Consider the following 21,026-nt stretch of genomic DNA (forward strand, 5'->3'; position numbering starts at 1 on the left):
TGTTCTCCCTGTGTTTGCATATGTTTCCTCTAGGTGCTCTGACTATCTCCCACACTCTAAAGACATACTGATAAAATTAACTCAAATGTGTGTCCATGTGACAGGGAATATAGTTTGTAAGCTCTACTGGGCCACAGGCTGATGTGAATATTCTCTGACATATTCGCTGTAAAATGTTGCATAATATGTAATTACTATATAAAAAAATATAAATAATATAAAAAATATAAATAATTTACCAGATATAGAACATTTTGAAATTGCTTTATGTATATATATTTTCTAAGGATAACAAAATTCTTGTTAATTTCTGTTATATGTATTAAAAATCTTCACCTCCCAGTGAAGAAGCATCTTACCCTTTAGTATGATGTCTGAGACGTAGAGCAGCTCACGTGTATCAGGAACTGCTTGTTTTCCAATTTTGGAATTTATTTATATCTGTGAGTTTTTTATATTATACTCTCTATTGGGGCAAATGGGAATTCATAACTTTTTCCTACTCTTATGAGACTTAACATATTAACAAAAATAATGAAGAGAAATAAAAGCAATTATGTGTTAAAGTTTCTTTGGCTAGCATTCATAAACAATGCAAAACTTATCCAAAGTCCTGGATTTTGGGTTTGCGATGGCCATCAGTATAGTTAAAGTCAAACTAAACCATATATTAGAGCCCTCTGTTTTTAGAGGCTAACATCATCTAAATAAAATCACTGATCTGGATGAACTTTGCAGGCAGCAAAGTATCAGAATGATGTAAATAGAGAGTTGATAAGTTGCTCAATGTCCCTATCGGGATTTGGGCAGATGTGTAGTGTGGAGCCATGGTGCCTGGAGCATGAGCATGCTATATCGTGGCCTATATGTGGTGACAAGTTGAACTGGAAACAAAAAAAACTGCAGGGGCAGTGTCAGACTGGGGCAAGTAGGGCCTACTCTAGGGCCAGGTGAGTCACCAACTCCTTTTGTAGTATCATTACTCACACAGTCCACAATAGCATGCAGTATGTAGAATCAGAGTCTTTAGTTCGCTATAGTAGCAAAGAAAAGATCCATGTTTCAAGGTTTGGCATACTGTGTCACACAGACAGATAAACTGACAATGAAAATCTTGGACTGACGGAACCTGGATCCCTGTTCAGCCTTCTCCAAAAGTAGCACACTCCATCACTGGTTTTACATCCCATCTATATACCCATAACATATTGATTTTTCCTATGAGCAAGCTGCATGTTGAAACGAGGTCTGGACTGATCTGGGCAATGTTTATCAAGTCCTATTTCAAACAATATAGTAAGATATAATGGGATTACCTCTCCAACCCACACACTTGCAAAGCTCATTAAAGCCCAATGATTGAACAATGTATCCCATGATCTCTGGCACCTACCTAGCTGAATTGTAAGGATATGGTTTACATCAACATAAACTTTTAGTTGCACATGAACTATGATGTAATTAACATTGAAAATACACACCACTCGATATGATTAAACAATGGCCAGTCCTGAATTCACCCTGAATAAGACCATAGCACATACATGGTAATAATACATACAGTTTTTATGCTATAGTTGTATAGGAACACATTATAAACCCTGGGTATAGTTACCCCAAGTAACGGTTTCCAACTCTTTGCTCTGGGGAACACTGAAGAGTTAGAAAAATATCTGTTGTTATAGACCACGTATTGTGAGAATCAAGGAGCAGGCTGATTAAGGTGAAATCATTCCCTTGTTTCGTTGCAATAACTATCAAACTTGTGGGGTTGTGTCCAGGAGGCGTTGACTATGTGAATGGTCACTACCATCATAGTTTGATTGAATGGTAGTGTCTATCATCAGGGCGCTTCATAGTTAATACCTTGTTACCTCTGTGATCTCCTAACACTGGAAGTGCTTTTAGGATTTCTATAGCACCCATTACATGGTTACCAAGTGACCGGACGATAGAGACTGCCATTCAATCAAACTATGATGGCAGTGACCAAACACTAACAGTCAACACCTTTCAGACACAACCCATTGGCCTTTAAAAATTAGTGATGGTCTGGGGCATGGCCTGGTAGCTGATGGGAGAAGTCGTGCTGCACCAGAGCTCCGCATAGAAAGTACTAAAATCGGTCCCATTTAAAGTCTAAAAGCAAAAATTAAACCCACATCTCTAGACCAGCAACTGTGTGGGTCTATTGAGCGTGTGTGGCTTCCTTTTGCTGGGTAGAGCGGTGGCCCAGACTGAGAGGAAGCGTGTCGGGCGAATCCCGCCACCCCTCCTGCATTGGTCGGAGACAGAGACCCCCCTCGACTACATTAACCAACCTGGCGGGGACAGAAGCTGCGAGGCAGCAAGAGGACTGCCGGCGGGAGAGAGGCACAAAATTCGGGTGCAGCGGCACTCATGGAAGTAGGTCCCACCCTACCAGGCTACATACCTGTAGACGGCGGGAGGGCTGGGACCCTCCCAGAAACCCTCTGCTGCCCAGGACCCCTCCGGGATCCACCGCACTTGACCGGGAACGGCAGCCGCCATTACCACCTTCTCTTCTGGTGGTCCAGCCATGGTGCACATAGGGAGGTCTTGGAAGACCGGAAGCACTGTGACAAGCAGGGGAAACTGTAGTTACAGTACACACCAGTCTCCCTGTAACTGATCGTAGATTGGAAGATCGGAGGATTTCCCTGCTACACTGTCCCACGTGATTGTCAGGAGGGTATTTTTGGAATCTCAGGCACTTCATCTGGGGGCTCTTCCTCTGCCCGTGAGGACTGAGCCTTCACCCATACCCTTTTCTTCCTTAAATTCTATTACTTCCCTCTTTATTTCCATTATCTTTCCCTTTAACCCTACACTTTTTTCCTTCCTTATTACCTTTACCCCCTCTTGCTTCTGGCGTTCCCCCTCTGCTCCCATCCTGGTGGGCATAACTCTATTCTTAAGCTAGTTAGGCCCTACACATGTTAACCATGTCATTTAAAACCCTTTCTCTCAATGTTAAAGGGCTGAACACCCCTCAAAAGTGTTCCATGCTGTACCACACCATTCATAAACTAAAAGGTGACATTATTTTCTTGCAGGAGACCCACTTCAAGGTTGTTGGCCATCCATTTCCTTGTCCTCCAGAAGGCACCCCATGGCTTTCTACTTCTCTCATCCCACAAAGAAGAATGGGGTGGCCATTCTACTTCTGTGCCCTTTGTCAAGTCAGAAGTCAGGGACGATCCTGAAGGTCGATTTCTTATTCTTATGGGAAAGATTGGACACTTGGACATAACCCTTGCCAACATTTACGCTCCCAACACAGGTCAGACAGCTTTTTTACACATTTCTTTTCAGAATTACACCGCTCCCGTAAAGGTCTGATCCTCTTAGGAGTTTATTTCAATACAGCCATGTCCCCTTCAATGGATAGATCAACATCTAGACACCCCTCTCCATTAACATCGCAAACAAAAAATCTACAAAAGCAACTCACTGAGGCCGGTCTATTTGATATCTGGCGAGCACTATACCCCACTTCCAAGGACTACACATTCTACTCATTTCCCCATCAATCCTATTCCCTTATAGATATGTTCATGGGGTGTACTAACCTTTTCCAACACATAACGAAGGCTGACATAATCCCTAACACCTGGTTGGACCATTCCATACTCTCCCTCTCGGTTGACCGCTTTCAAAATTCCCGGGGTAGAACATCCTGGAGACTCAATGAGACTCTGCTCAAGCTTTCGCACATTAAAGAACAAGTAGCTGAAGCTATAATGAGATACTTTGACATCAACACTAACCCTGAGGTCCCGGCTCCTACAATTTGCGAAGCCCATAAGGCAGTAATTCGAGGGGATATCATTCAGTTTGCGTCCCGTAGGAAAAGAGAGCGTAATGAGACATTTAACAAGCTTTCTTCCCAACTCAAAACTTTAGAATCCCAACATAAGCAATCTAATACCCGCTTAATAGCTCAGGAGATACAAAATGTCAGACAGGAAATTCAGTCGATTCTAGCGGAGAAGACCGAGCGTCAACTTAGGTGGTTAAACCAATCCTTCTATGAGAAGGGAGACAAGGCTGATGCACTCCTAGCCAACAAAATAAGATCTAAAAGGGCATCTCAAACAATTACCTCTATCATAAGCAAACAGGGGAGCATATCTTATGACCCGAGGGACATTAACGGCCGGCACCTTTTATAACTATTATAAAAATCTATATAACCTCCACATAGACCAGGAAGATTCAGAGTCTTTTTCTCAGACCATCAAAACATACCTAGACAAATGCTCGCTACCTTTATTATCCCCCCACCAGGCTGCAACCCTGAATCAGGAAATTACTAATGAGGAGATCACACTAGCCCTGAAATCACAAAAAAATTCTAAAGCCCCTGGCCCTGATGGTTTCATGATGCTATACTATAAAACCTTCTCTAAAGAACTTGTACCCCAAATGACCCAATTATTTAATAATATATTACAAGGTGGTAAATTCCACGAAGACTCTACCCGGTCTACTATAGTGGTCATCCCTAAACCAAATAAAGACCCGACCAATTGTTCTAATCATCGCCCTATTTCACTAATCAATGCGGATGTAAAGTTATTCACTAAAGTATTGGCAAACAGGTTAAATAACTATATGTCTACCCTGGTGTTTCCAGACCAAGTAGGCTTCATCCCCTCTAGGCAGGCTCTGGATAACACTAGATGCACCATAGACATCATAGCTCACGTCAACCATAATAAAATCCCCACAGTTGTCCTTGCGCTTGATGCCGAAAAGGCATTCGATAGGCTTTCTTGGCCCTTCATATTTAGTACTCTTAACCAATTTGGGCTGAGAGGGGAATTTATGTCGGCCATTCAGGCCCTATATTACCGCCCATCCTCGTCAGTCCTGACTAATGGACTATTGTCTCCTGTATTCTTTTGGGGAAATGGTACGAGACAAGGCTGCCCTCTGTCGCCTCTACTGTATGCCTTAGGCATAGAACCCCTGGCAGCCGCCATCAGACGAAACCCGGACATCACTGGGATTCGGATTGGCCCTCGACATTTTGAAATCTCACTATTCGCGGATGACGTTCTGCTGACAGTTTCCAACCCCTTAATTTCACTTCCAAATTTACTTGAGGAGGTAAAGGAATACGGATCTCTATCGGATTATAAAATCAACAACTCCAAATCCGAGGCCCTATCGCTCCAAACATCCGACCTAGTTAAAAATAGTCTAAAGTCTTTGTTTAAAAATCAATGGAGGCCCAAAGCTGTGCGCTATCTAGGGGTCCAGATCACTAAAGAACTCAAACAACTGTTCCACGCTAATTATACCCCCCTTTTAGATTCCATAAAAAAAGATCTGTCAAAAGGGGGCCCGCTATTTATTTCTTGGTTTGGGAGGATTAATGTAATAAAGATGAATGTTTTACCACGAGTTCTATACATGTTTCAGACATTGCCCATACCAGTTATTATTATTATTATTATTATTATCATTTATTTGTTGAGCGCCACAAGGTTTCCGCAGCGCCTTACATAGTACAAACAGTAGACCATACAGGGTGAAACATTACAGAACAATAAACACAGAGTACCAATGCTTCAGAAACTCCGGGCAGACATATGGATTAAATACAGAGCAGAAGATTCGGTATGGAGACAGGAGGGGAGAGGGGCCCTGCTCATGTGAGCTTGCATTCTAAGGGAAGGTGGACAAAAAGGCACGAAAGGGAGGCAGTGATACAAGGGAGAAAAAGGGGCAGGGGAGAGGGGGGAGAACTGCAGAGTAGATTAAGTGGATGGTTGGAAGGCTTTCAGGAACAGGTGAGTTTTGAGTGCCCGTTTGAAGGAGCATAGATTGGGTGCGAGACGGATGGAGCGAGGGAGGTAATTCCAGTGCAGGGGGGCAGCTCGGGAGAAGTCTTGGATTCTGGAGTGGGAAGAGGTAATTAGAGTGGAGGAGAGGCGACGGTCATTTGCCGAGCGCAGGGAGTGAGCTGGAGTGTGGATGGTGAGGAGGTTAGAGATGTAGGGGGCAGTAGACTGGGAAAGAGCTTTGTAAGTGGTAGTAAGGAGTTTAAAGAGGATTCTGTAGGGGAAAGGGAGCCAGTGTAAGGCATGGTAGAGAGGGGAGGCAGAGGAGGAGCGGCGTGAGAGAAAGATGAGTCTAGCAGCCGCATTGAGTATAGATCGGAGGGGGGCAAGATGGGACAGGGGGAGGCCATTGAGGAGAAGGTTGCAGTAGTCAAGGCGGGAGATGATGAGTGCGTGGATGATAGTTTTGGTGGCGTCTTGTGAGAGGAAGGGTCGGATGCGGGCAATGTTGCGCAGTTGGAAGCGACAGGCTTGAGCAAGGGATTGGATGTGGGGGGTAAAATAGAGAGAGGAGTCAAGGGTGACACCTAGGCAACGGAGTTGGGTGACAGAGGAGATGGTAGTGTTATTAACAACGATAGAGAGGTTGTGGTGGGAGGGGAGTCTGGAGGGAGGAAAGACAATGAGTTCAGTCTTAGAGATGTTAATTTTGAGAAAGCGTGAGGACATCCAGGAGGAGATGGCAGAGAGGCAGTCAGATACGCGAGAGACGAGGGTGGGAGAGAGATCAGTTCCGGGAATGTATCAAGCAAATCTCCAACTAACCTGTGGTAGATTCATTTGGCAGGGGAAAAAATCGAGGCTAAAAAGATCATGTCTAGCTAAACACTCATGATCAGGAGGATGTGGACTTCCATTTTTTGAACAATATTACCAGGGGATCAACCTTAGCCATGTTATCTCCTGGCAGTCTCCCCCGGGGATTAAGAGATGGGTCGACCTTGAGAATGCTCTTACACCTGATCACACTCTTAGCTCTCTTCCCTGGCTCCCCCGTAGTCAGAGGCCGGCCTCAGTTTATTCTCATCCCACCATACAATTTACACTAGATATATGGGACAAATTACACAAGAGATGGAAACTCACATCATACCCTTCCCCCTCACTCCGATCTGGCATAAACCAGAATTTCCAGTCGGTAACATCAAATCATTCGCTTCCCCATGGCAAAAAGCGGGGATTACTCAATTTACTCACATTCTAGGAGAATACGTCCCCCAATATTTCGCGGACCTGATTTTGGTTATATTCAAATTAGAGGCTTTATACAATACAATTGTAGATCATCCAAAATGCATGGCCCTACACCCTTTGAGAGGTGTTGTATCAACCGAGTTGGAGCTCAGGGGTTGATATCTCTGGTCTACCATGTTTACATTAAACCTGAAAGTAGTCCCACAGAATTATTTGATATCGCCTGGGAACGTGACATCGGTTAACCCATAGACAAGGAGGGATGGTCTCGGCTCAGAACTGGAATCTCCAAGATCTCCATTAATACATTGATTAAAGAGAACACAATCAAGGATTACACAAGATGGTATTTGGTGCCCACAAGACTCCACAAAATTTACCCAGGTACGTCAAACCTCTGCTGGAGGGCATGTGGTGGGGTGGGGTCTTTTTACCACATATGGTGGACTTGTCCTCTCATTTCTAAGCTTTAGGCCCAGGTCGCTGACTACATTTCTAGAATATTGGAGATTGAGGTTTCCCCAGACCCGATGGTCATGCTGCTGTGCTCTAGGAATAAATCTTTCAACAAACATAGTAATAAACTAGTACAAAGTATATGTGCTGCAACACGCCTACAAATAGCCAAGGACTGGAAGTCCACTGCTCCCCCAAGCCTTCAGAGCATAACCGCTCGAATCTGGTATATAACCTCAATGGAGTATATCACAAGTCTTCTCCATGATAAAGTTCCAAATTTCCACAAGATATGGGACCCCTGGTACACCTTTCACCAGTCCCCCTATGCATGCCAACCAGTAACTTACACTTTTTCACACTCCGGCCTTTTTAGCCTCTGCCCGAGACTTATCCCCCCTTCCTAATTGATATGGTCTTTTCCTGATGATAATAAGCTCATAAGCTAAAACAAGAGGGGACACCAACTCACCCCCCAACTCACCCTAACTTTTTTCCTTTGTATCTGGTTATCCCCTGAGGGATGGTCGCGCCAGACGCTCCCCCACTGGGGAAGCCACTAAAACTCTTCTCCCCCTTACCGCTACTTCTTTTCTCTTTTCTTCTCTCCCAACCATCTCCTTCCTTCTTCCCTTCCCCATGAAAGCTAGCAAATAGATTTGTTAAATATTATAACGAATAAACAAAAATTTAAAAAGGATTGCAGAGCATTGGATGCGGAGAGGAGTGGGATTTTCACTGCGCTTTGGTTTAAGCTTAATGAATATTTGGTCATTGCAATGTACTGTACTGTTTCGTGCTCTCCCCTATTTTTTTTTCCCTCCTCTTACCCGTCATGCCACTGTTGTTGTTATGTCTGCAATGCTGTCAAAAATAAAGATTTAAAAAAAAAAAAATAGAGATGGTCAAGAGAATTTACTGCTGAAATGCGGACAGAGACTCTGCACTTCCAGTGTTCGGATATCACAGAGATAACAAGGCATGTTGTAGTTGCGAACAAGATGGGGTTTATTTAAGCGTTCAAATGCAGACAAAAAGAAAAGTTACAACAAAAGCAATGCCAGCAGAAAAAAGTTAATGAAGCAACCAGGTTTTAGTTGTCCAGAATGAGCATATCAAGAAACAGCAAAACTGTATGGTGCAGTCCATAAATCAGGAAACAAAAAATATTAAGACAGGAACAAAACAGGCCAGGATACAGGAGCCAAGAGAATGCATGTCAAACGCTATTACCGGCGATAAATGCATGGCCAGTGAGGGTTTCTATAGTGAAGTCTTCTAATGAGATCACAGGAGAAAGCACATTAAAACGATTACCACAATTCCGACAGCGAGGAGACCTAAAAAAAAAAAATGAATTTAGGAAAAAGCGATTTTAATCTAAATAGACTTACCTTAAAACCGATGCTGCACATCTCCGATGCACCAGCATGCTGACCGCAACTTCTTCCTAATGAAGACCTCTCCGGCACTACTCTTTGACATCATCGCGACTTGTATTAATGTTAAATTGCCGCTTTAAATTAACATTAATACAAGTCAGAGAGCAGTGCCGGAGAGGTTTTCATAGGAAGAAGTTGCGGTCAGCATGCTGGTGCATCGGAGATGTGCACTGTCGGTTTTCAGGTAAGTCTATTTAGATTGAAATCGCTTTTTCCTAAATTCGCTTTTTATTTGTAGGTCTCCTCGCTGTCGGAATTTTCAACATCAATAAATCATACCCAACCCTTTCAGCCGACGGTTATGACAGTTGAAGAGCACTGATCTGAGGGTACATCTTTTAAAACAGTTATAGTGTGTAGGTTTGAATCGACATGCTGATTGTGACTTTTTTTTTTTCATTTGTTGGTACAATCGTTGTAGATAACACATTGGTCAGAAAATTCTGTAGTGTGCACCCAGCCTAATTAAACGCGGCAAATAGACTTGATCCTTTTATTGAAAGGACCTTTATTCCATAGACTTTATTCAGACTCATTGGATTTTACATACATTTTACATACATTCCCCATATCTAAGACAGACCATATTGACACACGTATAGAGATATTACAACTCACTTATGTCAATGGTGATCACTACACTGCAGGCAACTAGAGGTGTAGTGCTAAGTACCTATATTTTGTAGCAATATATCAGAAAGGTGACTTTTATTTTTAAGGGAATCTTTTTAACTAGAGACAGAGGGCCTGATTTATTTTCGGACGTAAGTCCATTTACGTGGTGAATCTTATGTAAAATAGCTCTGCACATGCTCTAGAACAGGACTTACACCTATGCATGTCCACATACAAAATGACACTTATGACTGGCTACGATTTGAAGGGCGGAACGGGGAAGGGAAAGGGTTTTTTAAGAACATAAGCAATGTACAGTAAGGGCATGCCAATGCGGATGTGGTCAGTTCTAGCTCTGGGTTTCTCTTAAGTACGTGCTGTTTAGCCTAATGAATATATGCACATAAATGTGCCTTTTCTTTTGAGTGTTTTTTTCCTATGTAAATTCTGGGAGCAAATATATCCAATTTTAAATAAGCCCCATAATATTTGTTTATTCCTTCATACAGTCTTGATTCTATTACAGCTAAAAATTGTGCATAGTATTGTGCAAAGTTCATTCCGTTTAACGCAGACTTATTCAGAAAGAGATATGGGGGTAAATTTATCAAGCTGTGGATTTGAAAAAAGTGGAGATGTTGCCTATAGAAACCAATCAGATTCTATCTGTCATTTTGTAGAATGTACTAAATAAATGATAACTAGAATCTGATTGGTTACTATAGGCAACATCTACACTTTTTCAAACTCGCAGCTTGATAAATTTACTAATAGACTAAGTAAATACCTCCATGTTTTTACTTAGTCTATTGCACACGTAGGTCCTGATTCATGTTCGGATGTACTTCCATTTATGTAGCATATCTTGCGTGAAATAGTTCTGCGCATGCCCAGAAATTGACATTATGCCATTAGCGCAATTGCAATTCATGTCCGCACGCAACTAACATGTCTGTCTACAACTTGAGAGTATTTTTTTCACCCACTACAGGTAAGATGTTAATGCTGACTGATAGTGATGACTGACACGTCATAGTCTTTGAATTAAAAAACTTATGTATGCATGCCAGTAGCTATCACAGAACAACTGTATGGAACTATGATAAACTATTAAATCACATTGTATTTACAGCACACATTGAAATCAAATTTATCTATGTAATTAATGTTTAAAAAAGTTTTCAAAAAATAAATAAAAAAGTTTTAATTTCAGATCAAATAATAGTTTTATCTGATGTGAACTTTTATTGTACTTACACATGTGTAAACTACATTCAGTTCTGTGTGTCTACATACAAGTACTGTTTAGGCAGAGCGTATTTCTACCTAGAGTCAAATCGAAATGTACCTTGGGATACACTTGAATTTGAATATGGTCAGAACTGCGCTCAACTTGCAGAATCTTTTTAAACATGAAATTTACGTGTTCAGACATGGATCAGGCCCTGACTTTGCATCCAATCTACACATGAAAAAAGCGTTACATTGTGTTCTAAAGTGTATTTTCAATTGCATATGTCTTAAAATATGTGCAGCTTAAAATATAGTTTATGAATTTAACAGTATTAAGATATCTTTTTGTGCTTTAGCTGTAGCTTGATAGCGCCAAAAAGTATGCAAAAAAAGCAAAGCCAAGGATGAATAATTAAATCTTAAAGAAAATGTGCCCCCATAAAAAAAAATTAAATCAGCACCAGTGCTTATTTCCTGGGCTAGTTACCATTATTGTAAGTGGAAAAGAGGAATTTTGGGCCCAGTTACAGCAATTTATTTGGGCATACTTCACAGTCATCTATATTAGAGGATTGTGCGTCCCTAAAGGGGGAGTGGCCACACCATTGAGGGCAACGCTGCGCTTCTTTGGGTGCATGCCTAGTGTGTATGAAAAACGCTAGTCCACCCATGTCACACGCCGCTCTCCCACGTCTGCCACCCGGTAACCTGAGCATCTACTCATTTCCAAATTCCTCGCTCTCTCCTCCGGCTGTCAGGTCTACAACAGCTCTGCACATGCACGAGTGATTGTCTCACCTGTTCTCACCTGCTCTGCTCATCCATTGGTTGCCTCTCATTTATAAGGCCCCTGCCAGCGTGCTGCCGTGGATCATCGCTTACCTGCTCCACTCACTTGTGGTAACTACTGTAGATCACCATTCTCACCTCTCCAAGGGTGCTGCCAGAGACCATTTCTTACCTGCTCCACTCATCCATGGTAACTACTGTAGATCACCGTTCTCACCTCTCCAAGGCTGCTGCCGGAGACCATCTCTTAACTGCACCACTCATCCATGGTAACTACTGTAGACCACCGTTCTCTTCTCTCCAAGTGTGCTGCCGGAGACCATCTCTTACCTGCTCCACTCATCCATGGTAACTACTGTAGATCACCGTTCTCTTCTCTTCTAGTGTGCTGCTGCAGTCACCTATTATCTGTGCCACTCATTAGTGGTAACTACTGCAGATCATCGCTCTCATCTCTCCAAGTGTGCTGCTGCAGTCACCTATTACCTGCACCACTCATTAGTGGTAACTACTGCAGATCATCGCTCCCATCTCTCCAAGTGTGCTGCCGGAGACCATCTCTTACCTGCTCCACTCATCCATGGTAACTACTGTAGATCACCATTCTCTTCTCTCCAAGGGTGCTGCTGGAGACCATTTCTTACCTGCTCCACTCATCCATGGTAACTACTGTAGATCACCGTTCTCTTCTCTCCAAGGGTGCTGCTGGAGACCATCTCTTACCTGCTCCACTCATCCATGGTAACTACTGCAGATCACCTTTCTCTTCTCTTCTAGTGTGCTGCTGCAGTCATCTATTATCTGTGCCACTCGTTAGTGGTAACTCCTGTAGATCACCGTTCTCTTCTCTCCAAGTGTGCTGCTGCAGTCACCTATTATCTGTGCCACTCGTTAGTGGTAACTACTGCAGATCATCGCTCTCATCTCTTCAAGTGTGCTGCTGCAAATCAACTATTACCTGCGCCACTCGTTAGTGGTAACTGCTGCAGATCATCGCTTTCCTCTCTCCAAGTGTGCTTCTGCAAATCAACTATTACCTGCGCCACTCGTTAGTGGTAACTACTGCAGATCATCGCTTTCATCTCTCCAAGTGTGCTGCTGCAAATCAACTATTACCTGCGCCACTCGTTAGTGGTAACTACTGCAGATCATCGCTCTCATCTCTCCAAGTGTGCTGCTGCAAATCACCTATTACCTGCACCACTCGTTAGTGGTAACTCCGCAGATCATCGCTCCAAGTGTGCTGCTGCAAATCACCTATTGCCTGTGCCACTCATTAGTGGTAACTACTGCAGATCATCACTCTTATCTTTCCAAGTGTGCTGCTGCAAATCACCTATTACCTGCACCACTCATTAGTGGTAACTCCGCAGATCATCGCTCCAAGTGTGCTGCCGCAGATTATTGCTTACCTGCTCCACTTAGTGGTAACTACCGCAGACCATCACATCTATCTCTCTATGAACTATCGCAGAGCATCGCTCGGCACTCCCACTCAGTAGTGGCTACCTAGTGCCTACCTTCTTCTCTGTACTCGGTTTTCTATCACTGCTCACTGGGAACTCCCCTAGAGGGTCGCGACCTGCAGGGTGGAAGCAGCAAAGCCCAAATTCTCTTGTGGGAATCCCTGGTGAAAACCTTCCGCTTTGTTAGATTCCGCGCCTCTGGGTGGAGTACCGCCAATCTCAGCTGAGACCAGAAGGATCCCACTCATCCTAGTGAATCCTGACATCCCCCTAAAAAAATTCCTGTATTGCTGCGTGCACCATTGGCAGGAGCGTCGGACCCCATTCACCAGCATGTGACATACCTCCTGGCACTCAGGACGAAAGTCCTGACTGTCAGGATGGAAGACAGTGCCGTAAAAACAGCATTTTTATTTGAAAATATATAAATGTTATAATGAAACAGACACATATGAAAAAAAACAACTATGACAAGTGTAGCTATAAGCCAAACGTAGTTAAAATAATGTGTTTGTGTCCGTCATAGCACTCCCGCATTCGGGGTTAAGTCTCCAGAAGGAACAGCCAATAGGATCCACTGGATGTGTCCAGTCTTTTCTATATAGTGGTACAGTAGTGGCTGTTGCTCCTCTTTTTCTGCATCGGACACATCCCTCCCGCCCAGCAGTTGTTATTTACTGTTTTGCACCAACCTTATGATTTTTCCTGCACAGATGTGGCACAGTATTCAGTAGTAGAGCATCACAGTCAGTAATTAGATAGCATATGGTGCTTACACGGATTGGTCATGGGTCACTGCCCCCTTCAAAATCACCAGACACCAGTCCTTTTGTGAGGAGGACCCCTTGGCCTGCTTTGTTAGGTCATGCCACTGTCGAGTCCAGAAGGTGTGTAGTCACTCTGTTGCCAGAAATTAGCACCGGCCATTAGATAAAGTGTATCTTGGGTCAGTGGTGAAATTGTCTGACCTTCCACCTTATTGGTTTTGTAGATGAATTGGCTGACTGCCCTGCTCTCCCCACCAACGTTTTTGATCTTGACAATTTATAATTAATAAACTGTGGCCTTTCTTCCAAATCATAATATAGTGTCCGTGTCCTTTTTTGGTAAAGTTTTTAGATATGTAGATTTTAAGTTAGAAGAGGGTTGAGTGCATGAAAAGAGGAATCAACGCTATACATTTTAAAATAAAAATAAATTTTATACATTTTTGTAATAGCGAGATAGAGGAGCTTAACTTTGACCATAACACAAGATGTCATATTAAAACTTCAAACATAAATATGAAAACCTGAAATATAGGTGATAAAAATTGGTGCTAATGTAAATACCTCTAAAGTACAGACATTTCCAACCAGGTGTAAGTGCCATAACCTCCACATTCACATTGCGGGGATAAAGTATTGCACAAAGACTTTCTTTTCAATTGTTTTATGAAGACAACCAAAGTACAATTTAAATTCCAAAAAAACTTCCATTACCTCTGACATGTAAAGCATGCCAGGACTGCACTATAACACACATTAGGAGGCAGTTTAGGAACATATTACTTCAACCACCACCATCATCATCATCATCGGCAACAATAACAGTTATATTTTCATCCACTTTATCAATTTCATCTCCACTCAGGGCCGGATTAACGGATTGGAGGCCCCTGGGCTAAGGGGGCCCCCATTCCCCCGTGAGCCCCCCCCCCCCATCAGCAGACTGGCCCCCCTGTTAGCCGACCGCCCCCCTCCAAGCGCTTACCTTCTCCTGGCACTGCAGTCCTCCTTCTGCGGCGCGCTGTAAGCTGCTTACTGAGGAGATCTCGTGACACTCTCGCGAGATCTCCTCAGTAAGGAGATTACTGAGCGCCAGAGAAGGAGGACTGCAGTGACAGAGCTCAGCATTGATCAGGCTGGGGGTGCCCCCGCACCTGTCCCGATCAATAATTCTGCTGAGCTCTGTCAAGGGCCCCCTGGATGCCCGAGGCCCCTGGGCTGTAGCCCAGTTAGACCTCGGGTTAATCCGGCCCTGTCTCCACTTTATATTTTTAATGACTGATCTCCCTCCTTCTGAGAGGAATTTGTAAATCCTACACTTAGGGGTATGTAGGAGTCATTGCTGATTAATTTTTATCTGCCTCAGTAAGAGTTGGATGCACCTTTCTCTGTGACTAACTGCATGCAGTTGGATGATACAGAATACCATGAAAAACTAGCTGGAAGTTCAATGGGGTCTTAACTGATTCCAGTAAAGACTTAGATAAAGACATGTTAACCATGGAAAAAGCAGTCATGGGTGGGGTCAGATCTCTAAATGAACTTCGAAAGCAAAGCAAATACCTTATCATTTATAAGCAACAAGAATAAGCAAGGATCTTCAAATCAAGTTGGTCGAGAGGGTAAGATTGGGGAGGAAGAGAAGGAGTAAAGATGGCATGGTAGGTAAGAAGGATGGTAGAAACACAGCAGGAAATGTACAGGACATTGAGGAAGGTGAGAGATGAGGAACAAGGGAGAGAGGGAAATAAGATGAAAAGAGAGAAGGGAAGAGGTTAAGAAACACAATTAGTAGGGCTAAAGTATGAGGCTATTGGTGGACTGTGTTGTTTTCTCCTATCTGTACATGAAATATGGAAAGTGGAACATACATTGTAAAGCTTGAGGTGCTCAGCCCTCATTACGAAATGGACAGAAAAAAAAAAAGACAAATTAGGTGAGTTTAATTCTCTAATACCCAAAACATATTATATAGTATCTTGAGACGATTGTGTTTTCTACAAGATATGCCATTGCTTTAAAATTTCTTTGTAATCTATTGTGATATGCTTAATAAGTCAAGTGGGAGTAATTTCCCCAAATGTGCTCCAATATATATATATATATATATATATATATATATATATATATATATATATAGCTGTACATGCTGCAAAAACAGGAATGCTTGTGAGCTTATCAAGAACAGACACAGGTAAATCTTATATGTACAGTTAAACATATATTAGCTCACAAATAAATAGTTAATTGAATTGTTCATGAATAGGTTGACAAATTTCTAGTTCAAAAGAAAAAAAATATTTAACTGAGAGTAGAATATAGTTGAGCACTGCATCTTATATGTTGTATATTCCTAGAATTTACAGTCTAACATCTATATTGTGGCCTGGAAATTAAATGGTATCATTAACGAGTCAGTTTGGATAAAGTAATGTACACATTTTTTATTTATCAGAACAACATACTAAGATGATTATTTCAAGAACATCTTTAATTATCCTAGAGTTACTTTTCACACTGTTGTTCTGAAGATGTCACCTAGAATGTTAATGTCCATTTGCATGATCTTAAGCGGATTGTTTTGCAAGAAAGTAGCTTAATAAACAAATATGCAAAGTGCAACTATCTCTACCTGCCTTCCGTATGCCACTCATATAAATGAAGAAAAGATGGGGAGGGAGACAGCAGGTCTCATCTGGGAAGAGTACAATGAAATGAGATTTGTACACTAAATTGACAAATATAACGCACCTTTGAAAACTATGGAATAACTAATTTGGTAAAAGCCATACATCAAGACTTGTTATCAGCATTGTGGTGTTTTAACCAGGGAAGCCATGTCTTATTAATTTAATTAATGTGCTCTATTTTGTAGATATACAAAACCCTGTTTAGTGTAGCTGTAAGAGAAAAGGGGTCAGAGGATCTCCACAGTGCTGCAATTTGAGAAGTTGCAGCATTACAAATGTGACAAATGAATTATTGGATTGACTGTCATAAAAATAATACTTGCGAAAGATTTGTGAACATATTTTAAAATGGTTAGAACAACTATTCCAAAATAAAAAAACATTTTTCCAGGACTGCACTATAAAATATATTAGCCTAAGTCTTTAAGGAGAGAAAAGCAAAAAAAAGGAGTAGGTTAGCCTCTTGACAAACCATGTTGCAATGCAAGGGGTGCAAATTAGTTTATTATTTTGCACAAAAGGAAAAATACTGGCTGTTTTTTCATGTAGCACACAAATACTTGATAGCTTTATTTTTACACTGAAATATAAAGATGATCTAGGACATGCCCAACCCCAACCATAAATCTGTCCCCACATTTTAAATTGACCTCCCCATCCAATTCAACATGGTTTTGCCGAGGTGCAAATATACTCCTTTTTTATGCTTTGTTCTCCTTGATAACTCAGGCTATGTTTGTGAATATTATGAGTGAATAATTCATGTTTGTGAATAATATTATGTGCATGTCAGAGAATACATTTTCTTATGAGCTGTCCTGACATATTTATAGATCATCATCATGAACATTTATTTATATAGTGCCAGCAGATTCCGTAGCGCTTTACAATTGGGAACAAACATTAATAAAAAAAAACTAGGCAATATATACTGACAGAGAGGTAAGAGAACCCTGCTCGTAAGCATACAATCTATGGGATTTTTAACTATTTTACTTTATTAGGCATTAATACAACATGATGCCAACTATTTGTTGTTTCTTTTATTATATATTTTCCATTAAATGATCAGCAAATGTTTTTGTTACTTTTCAGCTGCCGTATTTGTGAAATTTGAACAAGTTTTGACATTGAGATATGGTAGCAAAAAACTAAAAAACCAAAAACAAAATCACAAAAACTGAAAACATTTTTGGCCCATTTTTATGTGAAGGACAAGAAATAGATTATAATGTGAGGGATCAGAATACGATTTTCTCACAATGAATTAATACATCATCTGGAATCTCTAGCTCACTAGTAGATATTTTAGAAACAATGCAAATATATATTTTTCTAATAACAGCCATTACTAAAATAATTAAATATTATAAAAAAAAATCTTATTATAACTTTAAGAATATGACTTTCTAATATAAAATGAAGAAAAAACTATCTTGGTAAAAAGAAATTTCCACATATTGAATAATAATACAGAAAAAAATAAATATCTCCAAATATTTAAATGTGACCTCATTTTTTCTTAAGTAAACCACCTTCACCACATCCAAGAGAACCGTGGAGGTCCCATAATAGCCATTTACAGCACTTCAGTTGGATAACTTTTCAGGGCAAAATTGTGTAAATGATGAGCTTTGTAAGCTTGTCAATGCATTTGATTGTAAAATCCATGGCAGGAGTACAATCAGTTACAGCTATAACCGTACACTGCATACAGTTACCATGCAAACTTCTCCAGACTGGTATCTGATAAAAAAAAAGCAGGCACCAACAGGGGTATTTCCAGAATGGGGGTTCTAAGCGTTAGACTGCTAAGATTGTTATAATTAGGAGGGACATTAATAAAAAAAAATACTTTATTGTTAAAACAGAAATTACTAATTTTCTTTTATATTGCCAAAACAAGTATAATACAATATAACTAGTCAACTGATATAAATAATGGTTTATTAGTTGGTGTATGTCTTCATTTGGAGACAGGTAAGTTAAAAGACAATTGACATTTAGAAGGTGGAGCCATTCATGGCTAATATACAACAACAGCATAATTGGTATGAATACAGTTTGCCGTGAAACGCCTCCAAGCTGCGAGGGATGCACCCACCTGCGTCGCACTAACCAAAACCACACAAAAATGGTATTATCATAAAAGTATGGAAGTGCAGCATGGTTAGAAATCATAGGCAACATTTATCCAAATAAATCATAATTTTTTTCTGTTGAAAGGTAAAATAGTAAAAAAATTTTTTTCCTGAATTCTAAAATAATGTTTAATAATGTTAAATAATGTTTTTGTGAAATGACCTATTTAATATTTCTTAAACAAATCCGCCAGACTTATATTTGCTGCTTTATATTTGGAAGGGTTAGAAACAGTGGTTTTTTTTGTTTGTCTAACTGATGATATCTACTTGTGCCAGACAATGTACATCGTAATGGACAAAAAAGGCATTGTTAGTATCAAATGGCCACTCATTGTTTTTCAATGTGAATGTTAGCAGAATAACAAAAATGATGAGACAGGCATACATTTTAAATGATATAAAATTGATATAAAATATTTATTACAATATACTGTCATATTTAATTACAACTCAGTATTATGAAGTGTTTCTATTAAATAACAGAGGATGACAAGTAGATGCAGCATCAAACAGGCATCACCATGCCTCACTGCTCATTGCACCTTTACTGGCAGTACAACGATTTGCACAGAAATGCAAGAAATTAGCAAAACTGACACTTAAAGGATTCTACAACAGCAAACCATAAAAAACCTTATGTAGAAGAGATACAATATTTCACTAGTAAATTTAATGCCATATGTAAAAACATGTAAATAATGATAATGTAATAATTCTATATGGATGTTGTTCACCAGATCTACATATTTAACTCCATATTTTTCACTAAACAATGAATGAAAATATCCACAATTATACAACACACAGTGACTTCCATCTACTTGCATTTTCCAGATATCCAAAATGTCAAATTGTAATTTTTTCTGGTGTCCTATTGATGTATTTGCTGTGCATCCTAGGAAATATGCTTGTGACTGTAATTGTGTTTCTGACACCCCAGCTGCACACACCTATGTACTTTTTTCTATGTAACCTTACAGTCATGGACATTGTATATGTTACTGCCATCTTGCCAAAGTTATTGGTAATCACCGTCACGGGCAACATCAGTATATCTTACCCAGGATGTTTTATGCAAATATTTTTGTATGTTTTTTGCATTGGAACAGAATTTTTCTTATTGACGTCTATGGCTTATGACCGATATGTAGCCATTTGTTTTCCATTGCACTACATTCTTCTTATGAACAAGAAGACATGCTTAACATTGACTATATTTTCCTGCCATATTGGCACCTTTAATGCATTGATGTATCCTTTGCTAATATCTAAGCTATCATTCTCCAATTCTCATGAAATCAACCATTTCTTCTGTCATATGAAATCAATACTTAAGCTCTCTGGCAGTGACAGCTCAAGTATTAGGGTTCTAATTACTGTGGATGGTGGGGTTTTGGGGTCTATCCCCTTTATATTAATTCTCACTTCTTATATGTATATCATAGCTACAATTGTGAAGATCAATACATCTTCAGGGAGACTCAAGGCCTTCTCCAACTGCTCCTCTCATCTCATCATTGTTTTATTATTTTGTTTGACATCTCTCAGTCTTAACATGAAACCAGAATCTGAACTCTCTCAGGAACAGGATAAACTGCTCTCTATGTTGTATATTGCTGTCATCCCAATGTTAAACCCTCTGGTGTACAGTTTGAGAAATAAAGAAGTCTTAAGAGCCATAAAAATATCTATTTCAAAAAACAAAAAGTGCAAATGTCCAGACTAAAGTAAAATATAAAGATGTGGGACAAATACAAAGTATTTCAAGTTTATTATGAGTGTACTGTGAATCGGCAAAACACAAAATTGATGCGTTAGGTTATTAGTCCACAATTTCAACAGAACATGTATAAGAGATGAAAAAACTGCATGTTTCCTACAGATCTCACGCTATAGCTGTGACTCCTGATTTTAGTTCACTCTTGTCCCAGATATTCTATAGAGGTATTTTTTGTTGTGCTCTCAGTAACCTCTTAAATTGAAAAAAATAGTCCATGTAAATGTAATGAGATTTTTGCATTTTACTAAGTATATTTTGGCACATTTGGTATATGACAGTCATATCAAACATAGCAGCCCAAGATCACTAATTTCCAATTGGGAAATGGAAAACATTATATTTATGTTTTCAATAGTACATACTACAGTAATAGCCTTCTTTATAGTAGTTGTCTAATATAGGCAAAAGTTTACGCGAATGTATATGATTCTCATAGTTTAATGGTATCTTTCTGCACAGGCTTTAACTTAAGGAACACTTTGGCGAAACAACCCAATTCTAGATTTTGTGTTGTCCCAAATGACGTCCTCAAAAGATTTGTTAATATCAGATTTGTTTTTATGCGCAAATAATACTG

At 40.3% G+C, this 21,026-nt stretch overlaps 2 protein-coding genes across 2 annotated transcripts in view; one reads left to right on the forward strand and one right to left on the reverse strand.

Moving 5' to 3' along the window:
* Positions 1 to 21,026, reverse strand: part of LOC142150691 (olfactory receptor 13C9-like) — a 60,944-nt gene that overhangs the window by 11,580 nt on the left and 28,338 nt on the right. The window lies entirely within an intron of this gene.
* Positions 19,442 to 20,395, forward strand: LOC142150692 (olfactory receptor 13F1-like). Its single transcript, XM_075205888.1, has one exon. It carries the CDS (start codon positions 19,442 to 19,444, stop codon positions 20,393 to 20,395), a length of 954 nt encoding a protein of 317 aa, XP_075061989.1.

Source organism: Mixophyes fleayi, chromosome 4 (assembly GCF_038048845.1).
Source record: "Mixophyes fleayi isolate aMixFle1 chromosome 4, aMixFle1.hap1, whole genome shotgun sequence".
NCBI lineage: Eukaryota > Metazoa > Chordata > Amphibia > Anura > Limnodynastidae > Mixophyes > Mixophyes fleayi.